At 41.0% G+C, this 13,998-nt stretch overlaps 1 protein-coding gene across 1 annotated transcript; it reads left to right on the top strand.

Moving 5' to 3' along the window:
* The first annotated feature begins 2,982 nt into the window (after positions 1 to 2,982).
* On the top strand, positions 2,983 to 13,254 carry galnt12 (UDP-N-acetyl-alpha-D-galactosamine:polypeptide N-acetylgalactosaminyltransferase 12). Its single transcript, XM_046059576.1, has 11 exons — positions 2,983 to 3,165; positions 3,443 to 4,119; positions 4,448 to 4,617; positions 6,514 to 6,703; positions 6,966 to 7,151; positions 7,279 to 7,396; positions 7,866 to 8,042; positions 10,091 to 10,222; positions 10,457 to 10,570; positions 12,249 to 12,404; positions 12,881 to 13,254. The coding sequence occupies exons 2-11, from the start codon at positions 3,767 to 3,769 to the stop codon at positions 13,016 to 13,018; spliced, it is 1,734 nt and encodes a 577-aa protein (XP_045915532.1). The 5' UTR covers positions 2,983 to 3,165; positions 3,443 to 3,766; the 3' UTR covers positions 13,019 to 13,254.
* The last annotated feature ends 744 nt before the right edge of the window (positions 13,255 to 13,998 follow it).

Genomic DNA, 13,998 nt, shown 5'->3' on the forward strand with positions numbered 1-13,998 from the left:
GATGCGCATTGTCATTTTCTTTGTTTTATTTCACTCAGCTCTGCACACAGTATGTTGCACAGTGTCAGTAATGCTACAGCAAACACTTTTTTCTTATCTTTGCTGTTTGCTGTTATAAGCAATACAGCAAAAGAGAAAACTAAGCTGCAGTAGGTTCATTACCTGTGCCTTTTTATTGTGTGAAATCACTGGCATTTACTGACAATCTTCCGCAGCAGCCCACTCACACCTTCCATTCAGACAGGGGTGGCAGGATTCAAAGTCATTTGGCCCCACCTACTGGTAGGAAAGCAAATATCACTCACTACTAATGGCAGGCCATAGTCCTGATACTGGCCACAGACTCAAGGTCAGGAGAATCATTTAAACAGGTGGACGGTGGAAACTACTGAGACCGAACAATGTGAGATTACATTATTTTTTTTGCTATGTTTTCCACACTGTTTTCTGAATGTTATTCGTGTAAGTCAGATGTGCATCAAATGGCATATTTCTGAACTTTGTCCTTCTTCCACATGTAATGTAGTAAACATTTATACTCAAAACAATTTTAAGTCATAAGATTGTTGGACCCTCAAATTGTTTCTTGTATCCAGGAAGATACATACACTTGAAAGACTGCAGGGAAGATCAGTGAATGTGGAGGCTTAACTTTATAGGTAAACATTGAGGTGGGTTGAAGAATTTTAACCATGTGACTTTTATTGATCAAGTAATGAGGCAGATAAACAAGCACAGGAAAACAAAATAGGAAGGACATAAACAAGTTTTTTTTTTTATTGTATTGTTTAGGTTTGGCTGCAGATGAAATAAATCGCACTAGAGAATTAATGCTATGAATAGTAGGCTAAATCCTGCTGCATCTGTCCTTTAGTGACGTGCTGCATAAAGTTCAATTTTGCCATCCTTTATTTCCTCTTCCCCCAGCGCTGACTTTTTCTATTTCCTTTCAGGAATCTGTGAAATAGTTGGCTCCACTTCAAATATGGGTGTCTCTCTAATAGAAATACCTCTTCATACATTACAGGAATAGCTTGGCGGTATATGTTGGCTTCAATCCCTTTCGTGTGCTACCTTGTTTATTTCCTTTTCAGGATAGATTCAGTAATTTGGCAACTTTCAACCTCATTCCCTGTAGGTCGTGCTTCTCCGCAGCGGTTGCACTTGCTGTGTTCCACATCTGTCCGTCCAATGAGACTGTCGCAGTATTTGGGTGAAACAAACATTAAAGCAGTCATCCACCTTCATGCCACGTATTCTGACAGTTTAGGTGTGGCAGACAGGACCAACCACGTGTCAGAGAAAGGTTGATCAAGGTTGGTTCCATTGAAATGTAAGCTATTCATTCTCACTGGTCCAGTAAATGCTTTGACTGCTGTGTTGATTTTTTTTGACATATCCGTTTACATTGTTTAACCTATAACGTGTTTTAATGTAAGCAATTTGTTTTTATGGCAGTCCTAGTGTCTTCACTGAAAAAGACTAAATGTATTTGAGTTTTTTGTATCTATGCCAGCCTTATAGCCTACCTGCCTGTAGCTGAGTTACAACAGGGAGGATGATGACTTAGCCCAAAGGTGTATATGCAGCTCATGATTGTTTTATTTTACTGTTAATAGCCTACATTTGCAACAAATATCGGTTGCATGGAAAATTTTATCCATCATCCGGACTAAATGAAAACGCTCTCATGCATTAACCTTAATATTGTGTCTCTGACAGACACGGCGAGCCCAGTCTACCGTGGTATATTACAACACTCCGGCTGACTTGTTGCCTTCCCGTGTCTCTTTGTAGTTTTGACAATATGCGTACTCGATCAAACAGTATGCCACTCAAATTACCTTCTCGCCTTCAGTGACCGACTTAATTATTTAGCATTTTAATTTGCTTAAACATACATTTTGTGTCAGATTTCATCTTTGGTGTCAAGAGTTTTCATATCAGTTTCATATGAGTGACAACTGGCCGCAACTGGTACTCTGATATGTTTAGGGATTTATAACGAGTTTTGAGGTAGCCTATACAAAATGTTAAATCTATGGCTGGTGTAGGCTAGTGTTATTAATATCAGCTCACTCATTGATTTTAGGATAAAGCAAACGATAGTGAAAATAAGTCACATAGCCACCCGAATTGGCCAAGGATTGGCCTCTGACATTTATCATCATCATCATCATCATTATTGTTTGTCTTACATAGGCCTATATATGTATTGTTTATTTTAATCCTTAACCTTTTCTTCTTATTATAGGCTACACGGCCTACACATTATATTAGTCTGTCCACATATGTAGGGTTTAGGTCAGAGCTGGGAGATTGTTTAGTGCTTTCCTTTAACTGTTCCTCTCTTCTCCTTGAATGTTCATTCAAGGCCGGGAGAGGATCTCTGTTCCCCAAAACATTGAAACCTAGACTGTGTAAATGATTATGCATCCCTTTGCTTGGTGCCAGACGATAGTGACTGTCCTTGGAGACTGAACCTCTGGCCCAGCCGATTAACGTTGTAGTAGCCTACTTCTCTGTCATTCTCTTTTTATTAATAAATTCTTCAGACAAAGGTTGGTTGTTACTCAGTTATTTGCTTAATCCCTCACCAGCAATATACAGTCATTAACAGTCGACTCAAAGTCTTATATCTCAGGCCATAATATTTGTCCGGTCCCTTTTCTTTACCTGTCGCTTTACCTGCTTTGGACCTCGTCTTCATCTGTGTGATGTTACGGGAGCTAATACATCCAACTCCCGGTTTAAATATATCGCCTTCGGTTTAAATGTGCGAGGATTGCCGCAATAAAATTGATCCAATTAACAATCCAGCCCTTGACAAATTAGTGGGAAAAAATTCTACTTCATTCTACTTCAAACTCATCATAAAAACAGACACATTCTACCAACTAATTACAATACAGTCTATGTAGCATTCACATGCTGTGGTTGCAGCTAACATCTTCTTTACTAGTATATAATAGAATATAATGCAACGTATACTCAACCTATTGCTCTAAACCAGTTTATGCCCTTTTGATTTACCCCAAGAAAATTTTACTTTGACATTTGAAAACCGGAAACCTTGTTGCTAGCTAGGCTACCTTGACAGTTGGTTAGGACTTCAAGTTAAGTAACCGGGATGCAAAGTTCCGCCTTCCTTTTTATCCGGCAGATGTAAGTAAACTGTAATATTTGGTTTAGGGAGATAGTAATTGGGCACACATTATAACCTTGAGGATGAATTTATATTTGTCTTTTTAATTGTAACATTTCATTTTCTCGCTGAAAACTAAACAAAACAGTGGACTTTTTTTAAAAATTTGACCTAGATTTGTTGTGTTTCCAGTGGGAGCCTAAGGTTACAGGTTGGGTAGTTTTAGCTAGCTAATCCGAGGAGATAACGTTAACTAATCCCAGTTTGTTAATCCTTTCACACTTCACTTGTCTTCAGGACACCGTTGAAGAGAGTCGAGGAGTGTCCTAACTTACTCCAACGTCTGTCAAGATAAAGACGTCAAGGTTTCCCGCTCAACAAGTTAGCCAAAAACAAGTTTGGTAGTTGGACATGTCGTAGACCGAATATGGAAATGTAACGTCACAGTTACACCAGCTGCGCCTGAAAGAATGCGGAATAAACTTGAAGTCTTTCAACGGAAACGAAACGAGGCTGGTTACAGTGCACGGGTCACATCAGCAGTAGGTGCCAGAGAAGAGCAGCTCCACCTCGGGGCATGAAACCTCAGTCCGATTTTCCACCGAGGAAGGAAGCGACAGGATGGCAGTATGCGGAAGAAGGAGTCGACCCAAGTTAGTTTTTTTAGTCTTTGGTGTCACGTTAGTGGGATATCTGGTGTTTTTCAGACATAACTCCGTGGAAGTGAACGCGACAAATCGACGTGAGGCCCCCGGAGAGCCAGAGGTGGAAAATGAACAGTTTAAGAAACCCGTCTACGAGAAGCCCCCATTGGATATACATGCCCTGGGCGAAATGGGGAGAGCAGTCAAACTGGACCTACAGGGAGAGGAGAAAAAAGAAGAGGAGGAAGGCATCAAAAAGCATCAGATTAACACTTATGTCAGTGACAGAGTATCTCTGCACCGCCGGCTGCCTGAGAGATGGAACCCACTGTAAGTATCTAGTTGAGTGGTGTCAACCATTGCACAAAAAATACACTATTATCACACTGTAATAGCCACTGCCACTGAGACATTGTAGTTCTCAAATGAATACTTGTTAGTGATTTGTTAGTATCTGAACACCTGCTCCTTGCCATAGGCTATCTGAACATCTTTTGTGTCCACTTTTTTGGTATTCACTTAGGCAACCACGCTTAAGTGTCATGCAACCAGCTCTTGCTAGGATATCAGCGTGCAGTCTTAACCCAGTCACCCAGCCTCACCTCCTGTCCTCCCAGTCAAGCTGTCTCCTAACATGTCACTTTTCCTCACATTACAGTTGCAGGGACCTGAAGTATGACTACCGGTCCCTGCCGACAACCTCCGTGGTAATCGCATTCTACAACGAGGCCTGGTCCACCCTGTTGAGGACAGTCCACAGCGTGCTGGAGACGTCACCGGACATCCTGCTGAAAGAGGTGGTACTGGTGGACGACTACAGTGAAAGAGGTACGTGCACAGACTGATGGAGGGAGGCTGAGACAGACAGGCAGACAGAGGCGCTGTGGGCAGGGGGGCTGGCCAGCTGACTGTGAAGAAGGACAGAAAGGATCAGAGGGACAATGTCAATGTATTGTCAGGTAGAGAGAGGGGAGAAGGGTGGACTGTTTGCAATTAGGGAAGTCAAACAGAGGTACAGGAAGTAAGTGACAGCTAGTAAAACCAAAATGTAGATGAAGGGAAATTTAATACATGTCCAGATAGACTCACAGATATCAATGTCACACGTCTGGGAAATTTTTTTTAAACTTCCAATGAATATACATGCCACTTGCAAATGGTATAATAGTAATAAATAACAGTATAGTGTATATTTAAATTACGTGGATGGTGGATTAGAAGGCCATGTGTGTCAGGCATGGTGAAGTTCATCACAGTCAAATTGGAATGACAGTCATACAATGTAGTATATCATCTTGTCTGTGTGTATTCCTTGTCATCATGTTATGATGTTTATTAAAAGGAATACATTAAGAACACAGCTTTCTGTGGCTACATTAGCTTAAAGGAATAGTTCAGGTTTTTTGAAGTGGGGCTGTATGAGGTACTTATAAATAAATAGTCTGTGTATTACCCTGCAGTGGATGGCAGTCGATGCGTCCTCAGTTTGGAGATTTGTACCGGCACAGAAGCAAAGCAATGCACCGCTGTGGACTGGGTCAGCAGGAAAAGGTATTTTAGCCACCTAAAAGAAGGCCCACCGGAAATGATCTCTATCAGTTCAAGTGTAGACTATACTTAGAATATTTTCAATGCTTTACCTTGCCATCAGACAAACATTTCCTTTGGAACTACGTTTTCTTAATTGTAGAGCTTCTGTATTCCTATGCATAAGTACAACTTGGCTGCACTCTGTAAAATAGAACTGGCTAGGTAAAGCTCTGAAATATTGTAAATATAGCGTAAATTTGAACTCATTATGATTTGTTTCGGTGGGCCTTTTTTTAAAGTGGCTAAAATACATTTTGCAGCTGACCCTGTCCACAGAACAATGCTCTGTGCTGGTACAACGCTATGCTTCTACAAACTGAGGATGCGCCCCCCCTCTACTGTAGGTAATACACTGAAAATGTACCTCACACAGCCCCACTTCTAAAGTCCCGAACTGTTGCTTTTTTAAGAGGGATTTATCAGGGACATCAGTGTGCTCTAGTTTGAAGTCAGTCATTGTTTTTTCTGAGCTTAGACACTTCAAGGGAGTGGCTCTAAAACATTCTGGTTCATGTCTCCATAAATTAAGCAATGTCTGCCTCTCCCTCTGCGCTAACATTGGCCACGTATCAATTCAGAGTGGTGAAACAAATAAACCAAACAATTATGTTTCTATTTCAGATTGTTTAATCTGAGGAGGAGGAGAAACTAGTCAGTATTCACAATCAAATGTTAGAAGATAAGCACAGAAACAAATTGATGCTGTGATAGATTTCGTACAGATATGTTTGTATCTTATCCCATAAATCAATAACTTACCAAAGTCTGTTTAATTATTCAAACCCATCCAAGTACCGCTGTGTTATTTTAGTCTTCAAGATACCTGATGGATGATCAGAATGTAGTAATTGTGTATCAAACACTCTTAAACACTATTTTCCTTCCTAAGCTTCACTGGCTGCTTTAAAAAAAAGATGTCAGCAGATTGTAAATGTCATGTTGTGCTTTTGTTGTCCTTGTTCCATTTATTCATTTAATGTTAGAAGAGAGATTTTGAGAAACATAACTGCTCTTAATACAAACATGGCCCACACACACACACACACACACACACACACACACACACACACACATACATACATTTGACAGATGTGTTATTTTGGTTTATTTGTTTACTTGTTTAATCTCCTTAAGCTCATCTCAAGGAGCCATTGGAGAAGTACATCTCAGGTTTGAGGAAGGTGCGTTTGATCCGAGCCACCAAGAGGGAGGGGTTGGTGCGGGCCCGGTTGCTAGGTGCGTCCATTGCCACAGGTGATGTGCTGACCTTCCTGGACTGTCACTGCGAGTGCCATGAAGGCTGGTTGGAGCCCCTGCTTCACAGGTTAGAAAAGCCTCTATGGGAGAATTTAAGGGCTCTCTCTCTCTCTGAGTATTTTGTCAAAGTGTGGCCTTGTGCTTAGAAGGACTGTCTTTTTGCCCAAGTGAAGTGTCACAAAGTGAAGCACTGAATCTGAAAGGAGTGCTGTTATGTAGCTGACTCACATCCAGTATGCTCAGTACTCAGAGCAGGGCGGCCACAAAAAGTTGACATTTGAGATGAACACTTTACTCCCTGTCAACAGCCTCTCTCCTTTCTCCTCCAGGATCAAAGAGGAGCCATCGGCTGTGGTCTGTCCCGTCATCGATGTAATCGACTGGAACACCTTCGAGTATTTAGGGAACTCTGGTGAACCTCAGATCGGGGGGTTCGATTGGCGGTTGGTCTTTACCTGGCACACTGTCCCAGACTATGAACAGAAACGCCGTCGCTCGCCCACTGATGTCATCAGGTGTGTCTGTGGATCCTGTTATTAAGGATAATTTTACAGAACAGGCCCACCACTGTTGTCACCTGATACTAAACCCAACGCAATTTATAAGGTGCAGGGTGCCTGAAATGTTTTTTTTTCTCCTCAGGTCTCCTACGATGGCAGGTGGTCTGTTTGCTGTGAAAAAGAACTACTTCCATTACCTGGGGACGTATGACACAGGGATGGAGGTGTGGGGAGGAGAGAACCTGGAATTCTCCTTCAGGGTAGGAAGTGATGTGTCTTTTTTGTGTGTTTCCATATGAAAGTTTTCTGCATGTGTAAGGCCCTAGCTTCATGCAAAATAGGCACAACTTATATGAATATGATGTGAAATATACACAGCTTTTAGTATCACAACACACATCACTAAAAAGGCGGGTCAGATCTGGTTTACATTTACCAAGAACTCCATCATGTAATGACTCCTTATTCCCTGTAAAATCCCTCCTGGAAGATTCATAACTACACAACCAGGGAAAACAGGCCAAAGACCCTACTACTTTAATTGCAGTGAAGAATTTGAACATCCCTTTCCTTAGATAACTGCAATTTCCCAAAGGGACGGAACCAAAAATATTTCCCTTAAAAAACAAAACAGCTTTTCTGTTTCCACGCTCTTCCACCACAAGGCAGTGCTTTGTGCTGAGAGGCTAACCAAATCCTCGTGGTGATGTTGTTGTTAATATCTCTTAGATTTGGCAGTGTGGGGGCAGCCTGGAGGTACACCCATGCTCCCATGTGGGTCATGTGTTCCCTAATAAGGCCCCTTACTCGCGGAGCAAAGCTCTGGCAAACAGCGTGAGAGCCGCTGAGGTCTGGATGGATGAATACAAAGAGATCTACTACCATCGAAGCCCTCATGCACGGCTGGTGAGTCTGCACAGATGGTGTGCGTGTGCATGTGTTGATGTGCTAGAGGCAATTTTCTTTATCAGGCATTCTGGTATATTAATAACTAAAAGATTTATTTCATCTTTAGAGTATTGTGAAGGCAGTTTTTTTTTGTTTTTTTTTACAGCTGCAGTCAACTGTTAACTGATTAATCACTTGATTTCACCAATGTACACACTCTCAGTCCCACACATATTACATGCACTCTCCGCTCTCACAGATTACATACACATGCTGCACTCCCGCTGCGGTGTAAAAGCTCCCCTGATTAAGTGACACTTGGGATACATGAGCGGCAGACACCCAAGGTGACAGGGGTGTCAGGGCGTTCCGGTGTGTTATTACCACCTTTCCGTGTCAGTTTGCGCCAGCGGGTGTCACCCACCTGTCCTTGACAGGGTGAGAGTAGTGCTAACCCATGGGGGGCCCTGGCTTTGTGTGTGTGAGTGTGTGTGTGCGCATGCATGGGAAGAGCTGGGCTGGTTTGTGACAGTGTAGTTAAGAGGAGAAGCTTTCTAAACACAGATCAGGTGGCGCTCATCTCCCTGAGAGGAGGCAGCCTTGCCAATCTCGCAGTGGCACAACAAACCCAATACACCAAAGCCTTCTAAGACTGACGGGTAGACGCATGCTCTCACATACAAAGCTCTCTCAAATATTTATCAATATATTGTACTAAATGAGGTTTCATTCATTCTGATACAATTTTGAGCCTCTAATGTAACTTATTTTTGCAGTTTTTGTGGTACTGCCACCAATTTTTTTTTTTTTAAATTCAGATACCAAGGTGTAGAGTCGTTGAACCTCTTCACGATCGATTCATTTTCCTTGCTAGAGAGAAACTCAGGCAGCAAAATGTTTATTTATGTTTGCTATGACTAAACTACTCCTACACCTTTAGTCCTTATTTGGTTCTAAGCCCACAATCTAGGTAAGTTGAGTCAGTCTAATACAGAAATTTATGGCTAATTTTAATATTTCCAGTAGCCGATTACATTGTCATCCTCCCCAGAGCAAAAAACTCTATATTGGGGTTGCAGGATGATGGGTGACTGAAACTCTCCTAATTGGCACCTCTCTGGCCTCTTGTGTACATCATATTGGCCTCGTGTTGCTTATTAAGTTATTTCAGTGACCTCTTACTGATACATATACTGGTTTGTGATTGGACTGCTATTTATTCTTACATTTGCTCTTCATTGACAATTGAATAACACCTGTACTGGTCCTTTAATTTCCCCCTTGTTGGCCTCATATACCGTAGAGGCCTGCATTGGCCCTCATTGTCCTTTGATGGCCCTTACTGATCCCTTCCGTTGACAGCAGACTCTCTCCTTTGGGAATCTCTCTCTTGACCAATACATTAATAAGGAAGGGCCAATTAAAGCCGTGTTTTGGGCAAACCACCAACATCCATCATGCTGCAGTGCGGCTGGAGCCTTCCTCCAGCAGGGAAGGTGTGGTGAGCATATGCTCACCAGTGAATCAAAGTGAAGAGATTGTGTTCTTGCCTGCTCTGTTGCTCACTTATCACGATCACTGTGGTGTGTGTGCGTAACTGTATGCATAGAGGTATTTACATAAGAACACACATCTATATTATTTTCATTTACTAACATGCACACACACACAAATACACCAGGTGTAGGAGTTGTTTTCTGTTAGGAGCTCGGTTTGTTTGAGGGCATGTTGTTGTTGTCGTCATTATTATTATTATTGTTATTATTATTGGAGATCTAGTCATGTAGAGTTATGGAACAACTAGATGGTGCTATTGTATACAATTTCTGCACAGAACTATACTATGAATACAGACACTGCAGCTGTCTGACGCTGACTGCATCAAAGGTGTGCACACAAGTTCTTTATTTGAATATAAGATGACATTGATTAATTATCATCATGTAATATCGACATTACGGTAATTCTGTTCGACCTGATATTGTTTTGAACCTCAGAGAATTAAGGCAGAAAGGTGGAACTTAAGATCACACGGTGGAACCATCATTTGTGGGCTTTGTTTCTAGGAGGCCTTTGGAGACGTGACAGAGCGGAGGAAGCTTAGAGAAAAGCTGGACTGTAAGAGCTTCCGGTGGTACCTGGATAATATTTACCCCGATATTAACGTCCCAGAGGATCGCCCAGGCATGTTTGGAATGGTGAGTACACACTGATAGAGTATGAATTTACCAATTCTCACTGGTTTGATTGAATTGAATGAAGCTGAGCAGTGCAGACGAGAGACTAATGCGTAAACACGTTAAGCGTGATAATTCTTTACAATAAGATTAACTTTGTCATCAATTTCCTCACCCATGTATGAACCACTGTAAGCTATATTTTATCAATACCTGAAAATATCTAATGATGTGACTGCTTTTTGCTCATTATAGCTGAAGAACCGGGGCATGACCGACTACTGTTTTGACTACAACCCTGCAGATGAGAACACTATAGTAGGCCAAAGGGTCATCCTGTACTCGTGTCATGGCATGGGTCAGAACCAGGTAACGGCAGTCTTTTATGCCATGAGCAATAAAACATTTCTTGATGTATTTTCTGGTGAAAAGTCACTTCAGTCTGTTGTAATGTTGAAGTATCTTAATTTTAATGTTGTGTTTTATTAGTCTCAGTTTTACTCTCACTATACACTCACAAACCACTTTATTACCTTGCTGGTACCGGGTTGGGCCCCCATTTGCCTTCAGAACTGCCTTAATTCTTCATGGCATACATTTAATAAGGTGTTGGAAACATTCCTCAGAGACTTTGGTCTATATTGACATGATAGCATCACACAGTTGCTGCAGATTTGTCGGCTGCAAGGTGCTCTACTGAATGGAGACCTTGTGACTGGATGCCATTGGAGTACAGTGAACTCACTGTCATGTTCAAGAAACCAGTTTGAAATGATTTGACCTTTGTGACATGGTCTACATGCCTAAATGCATTAAGTTGCTGCCATATGATTGGCTGATTAGCTATTCGTGTTAACAAGCTATTGGATAGGTGTACCTAATGAAGTGGCTGGTGAGTGTAGAACTATAGTCTTGTTTTACATCTAGGTGCAGATTTTTTCCACTTTGCCCCGTAAAAATGTATGGGCAAAAACGCAGCATACTGTATGCTGGCAGTTAAAAACCCATTTATACATTTAACTCATGTGGACTACTTTATCCAAACTACATTTTGTTTAGGCTTAAGGCTACTTTGTACAAGCTACATTGAGCTAAGCTTGATTCCAATTGATCTGAAATCTTGGCTGTGCCTATACCTTCGGTGATATGGAGTTGTGCCAACAGCATTTGTTAACAAGAATTAGAAAATGGTTCTTTAGATGTGAGTCCCTATATTCCTTTACGAGTCACCCGGCCTAGTCACTGGCCTCATTCTTATTAATCTCCCACCCTGTTATTACCCTGCTATTCCTCCTCCTTAGCTTTCTCCTAAATGTATACTATTTTCCTTTCCTTGTCATTTCTTTACTTTGACTCCCTACAAGTAATACAATCACCTTATTTCACAGTAAACCACAAGGGGTTGTAGTTGTAATCTTACAAATCTGAAAATAGTCGACTAGTTTGCCTCTTCCATGTTGAGTATTTGAGTATTTGGTGGCCTTGTTATATGAAGGAGAATGAATTTCCCAGCACCTTTATCCTCTGTGTTTGACAGTAGTCCAGGAAAAACTGTGAAATTTACCATTGTTATTCCAGCAGCCCTCTGTGGACACACAGATATTATCTCTGTGGGAGTTGGCTCAGCAGTGCTTTATGTTGTCTGCCTTATGGAAGAGCTCTGCATGTTGCAAAATTATATTCATTCATAGTCTGTGCACACGCCAGCAGTAGGTGTGTGTGTGTGTGTGTGTGTGTGTGTGTGTGTGCACAAACATGCACAGACAAGCCATCTCTCAGTACACTGTGTCCATTTGCTTTGTTTCTGCATGTCTTTTTCTTCACACATAAATATCCATGTACAGATTCTCTGACATGGACTGAAATTACATCCTTCTGTTATAACTGAATTGAGCCACGTACATAAAACACAGTCTCTCTTTTACGCTATTCCTTATCAGCAAATACATTTCTATTTCAAATGAGATTTAAAACAGTCATTTAAAACATTACATAATTAGCATGAAAATATTTAGATCGAAACCATCTGTTTAATTTCCTCCCGCAGTTCTTTGAATTCTCCACGGAGGGTGAAATCCGCTATAACACAAGGCAACCTGCTGGATGCGTTGCGGGTGACAGCGTCAGCACCTACCTGACTCTCCAGCTGTGTAGAAACCGAGGGCAACCTGTATCTGCAGACCAGAAATTTGTCCTCCGAGAGGTAACGGATGTTCCTGTGTTTAATGTCTGTATATACGAGGCAGTGTGTGTGTCAGTGGTGAAGGAGTAGTGAGACAGGAGGCAGTGAAAGCGCAGGATGGAAGTCCAGGAAACCGTTTCCTTTAGAATTTTCTCTGACTTCTTTTTCATCATTCCGGATTATTTTTTACTTTCCTTCATGAACATTTTGTGATATGTTGTTGAATAGGCTATTTTTAGTCTTATTCATTTGAATATTATAATACTGTAATAAAAAGCGTTACAGGTGTGAAGCTGAGAGAATTGTAGTCACATCCTGATCTACAAATGATAATATCACTTTACTGAGCAGCTGTTCCTTCTCTTGTATGTACATGTATTGTATTGCGCTAATAGCTACTTTTCAAAAGAAATGTACTTGTTGGCCATAAGAGTGATTAACCAGCATTAATGCACTTACTATTTTATAATGCATATTCTCCCCCTCAATGTTTTCAGGACGGTAGCCTGTACCATGTGATGAGCCAGAAGTGTGTTGAGGCGGTAAGCAAGACAGACAACGGGACACCAGGCCCCTCACTCCAACCCTGCACCGACAGTCTCCACCAGAAGTGGTTCTTTGAGGAGAGAATGTAATGGTATCAACCTAGAATGTATCTACAAATATATGTTTTCAATCAGGGCCAATGTCCTGAGGAGGGGTATGGGTGGACTGAATCGCTTAATGTTTTTTTATGTTTACCTTGTCCTAAAAGGAGCCCAAAGGAGGAAGTTCCTATGCTCCCGTCCAAACTTTAACCTTTGCACATTTCTGTGCCAGCTGGATTTACACTAATAATATAATTATATTGATGAAGTCCTTTGTAAATATATATATTATTGTTGTAATTTTTCTTGTTTTATATATACATCTATCTCTATCTATATATATATATAGATAGAGAGATAGAGATAGATATATATCTATCTATATCTATATCTATCTATATCTATATCTATCTATATCTATCTCTATATATATCTATATATAGATAGATAGATAGATAGATAGATATCTATATAGATATATCTATATAGATATCTATATAGATATCTATCTATCTATCTATCTATCTATCTATCTATAGAGAGATATAAAGAATGGGAATATTTTTTCTTGGATGCTGTTGCTGGGAGACAGGAGCCTGCTGGAATATATATTGTTCTTCTAATCAAGGAGATGCTTGAGAATTGTTGGGGACCTGCACAATTGTACATGCTGTCATTTTGCTTGTTTTTCCATATACACATTGCACTACTGGTGCAATCTTTAAGAATGAGATTAATTTAGCTGACTGGCTCAGTGCCCACATGGACAAACATGTGTGCACGTCTGGATGAAAATCACTGCTTTACACCACTGTCAACAGGCTAGGAGCCTCTTGTGAGCTAGTGAGGCATTTTAAAATGTTTGCATCTTCTCCTGTAGATGGGGCCAACGCTCCTCTCTGCAGGTTCCTTTCTTTCACTGTGTTCTGTATTTGTGGGTGAGAAATCTTCAGGTATGCTGTTAAGAACCTTTTCAGGATGTTTTGAGTGTGTGCTACTCTTACATACCAGTGGCTTAGAAAAAAACC

Source organism: Micropterus dolomieu, linkage group LG09, assembly GCF_021292245.1.
Source record: "Micropterus dolomieu isolate WLL.071019.BEF.003 ecotype Adirondacks linkage group LG09, ASM2129224v1, whole genome shotgun sequence".
NCBI classification, from domain to species: Eukaryota; Metazoa; Chordata; class Actinopteri; order Centrarchiformes; family Centrarchidae; genus Micropterus; species Micropterus dolomieu.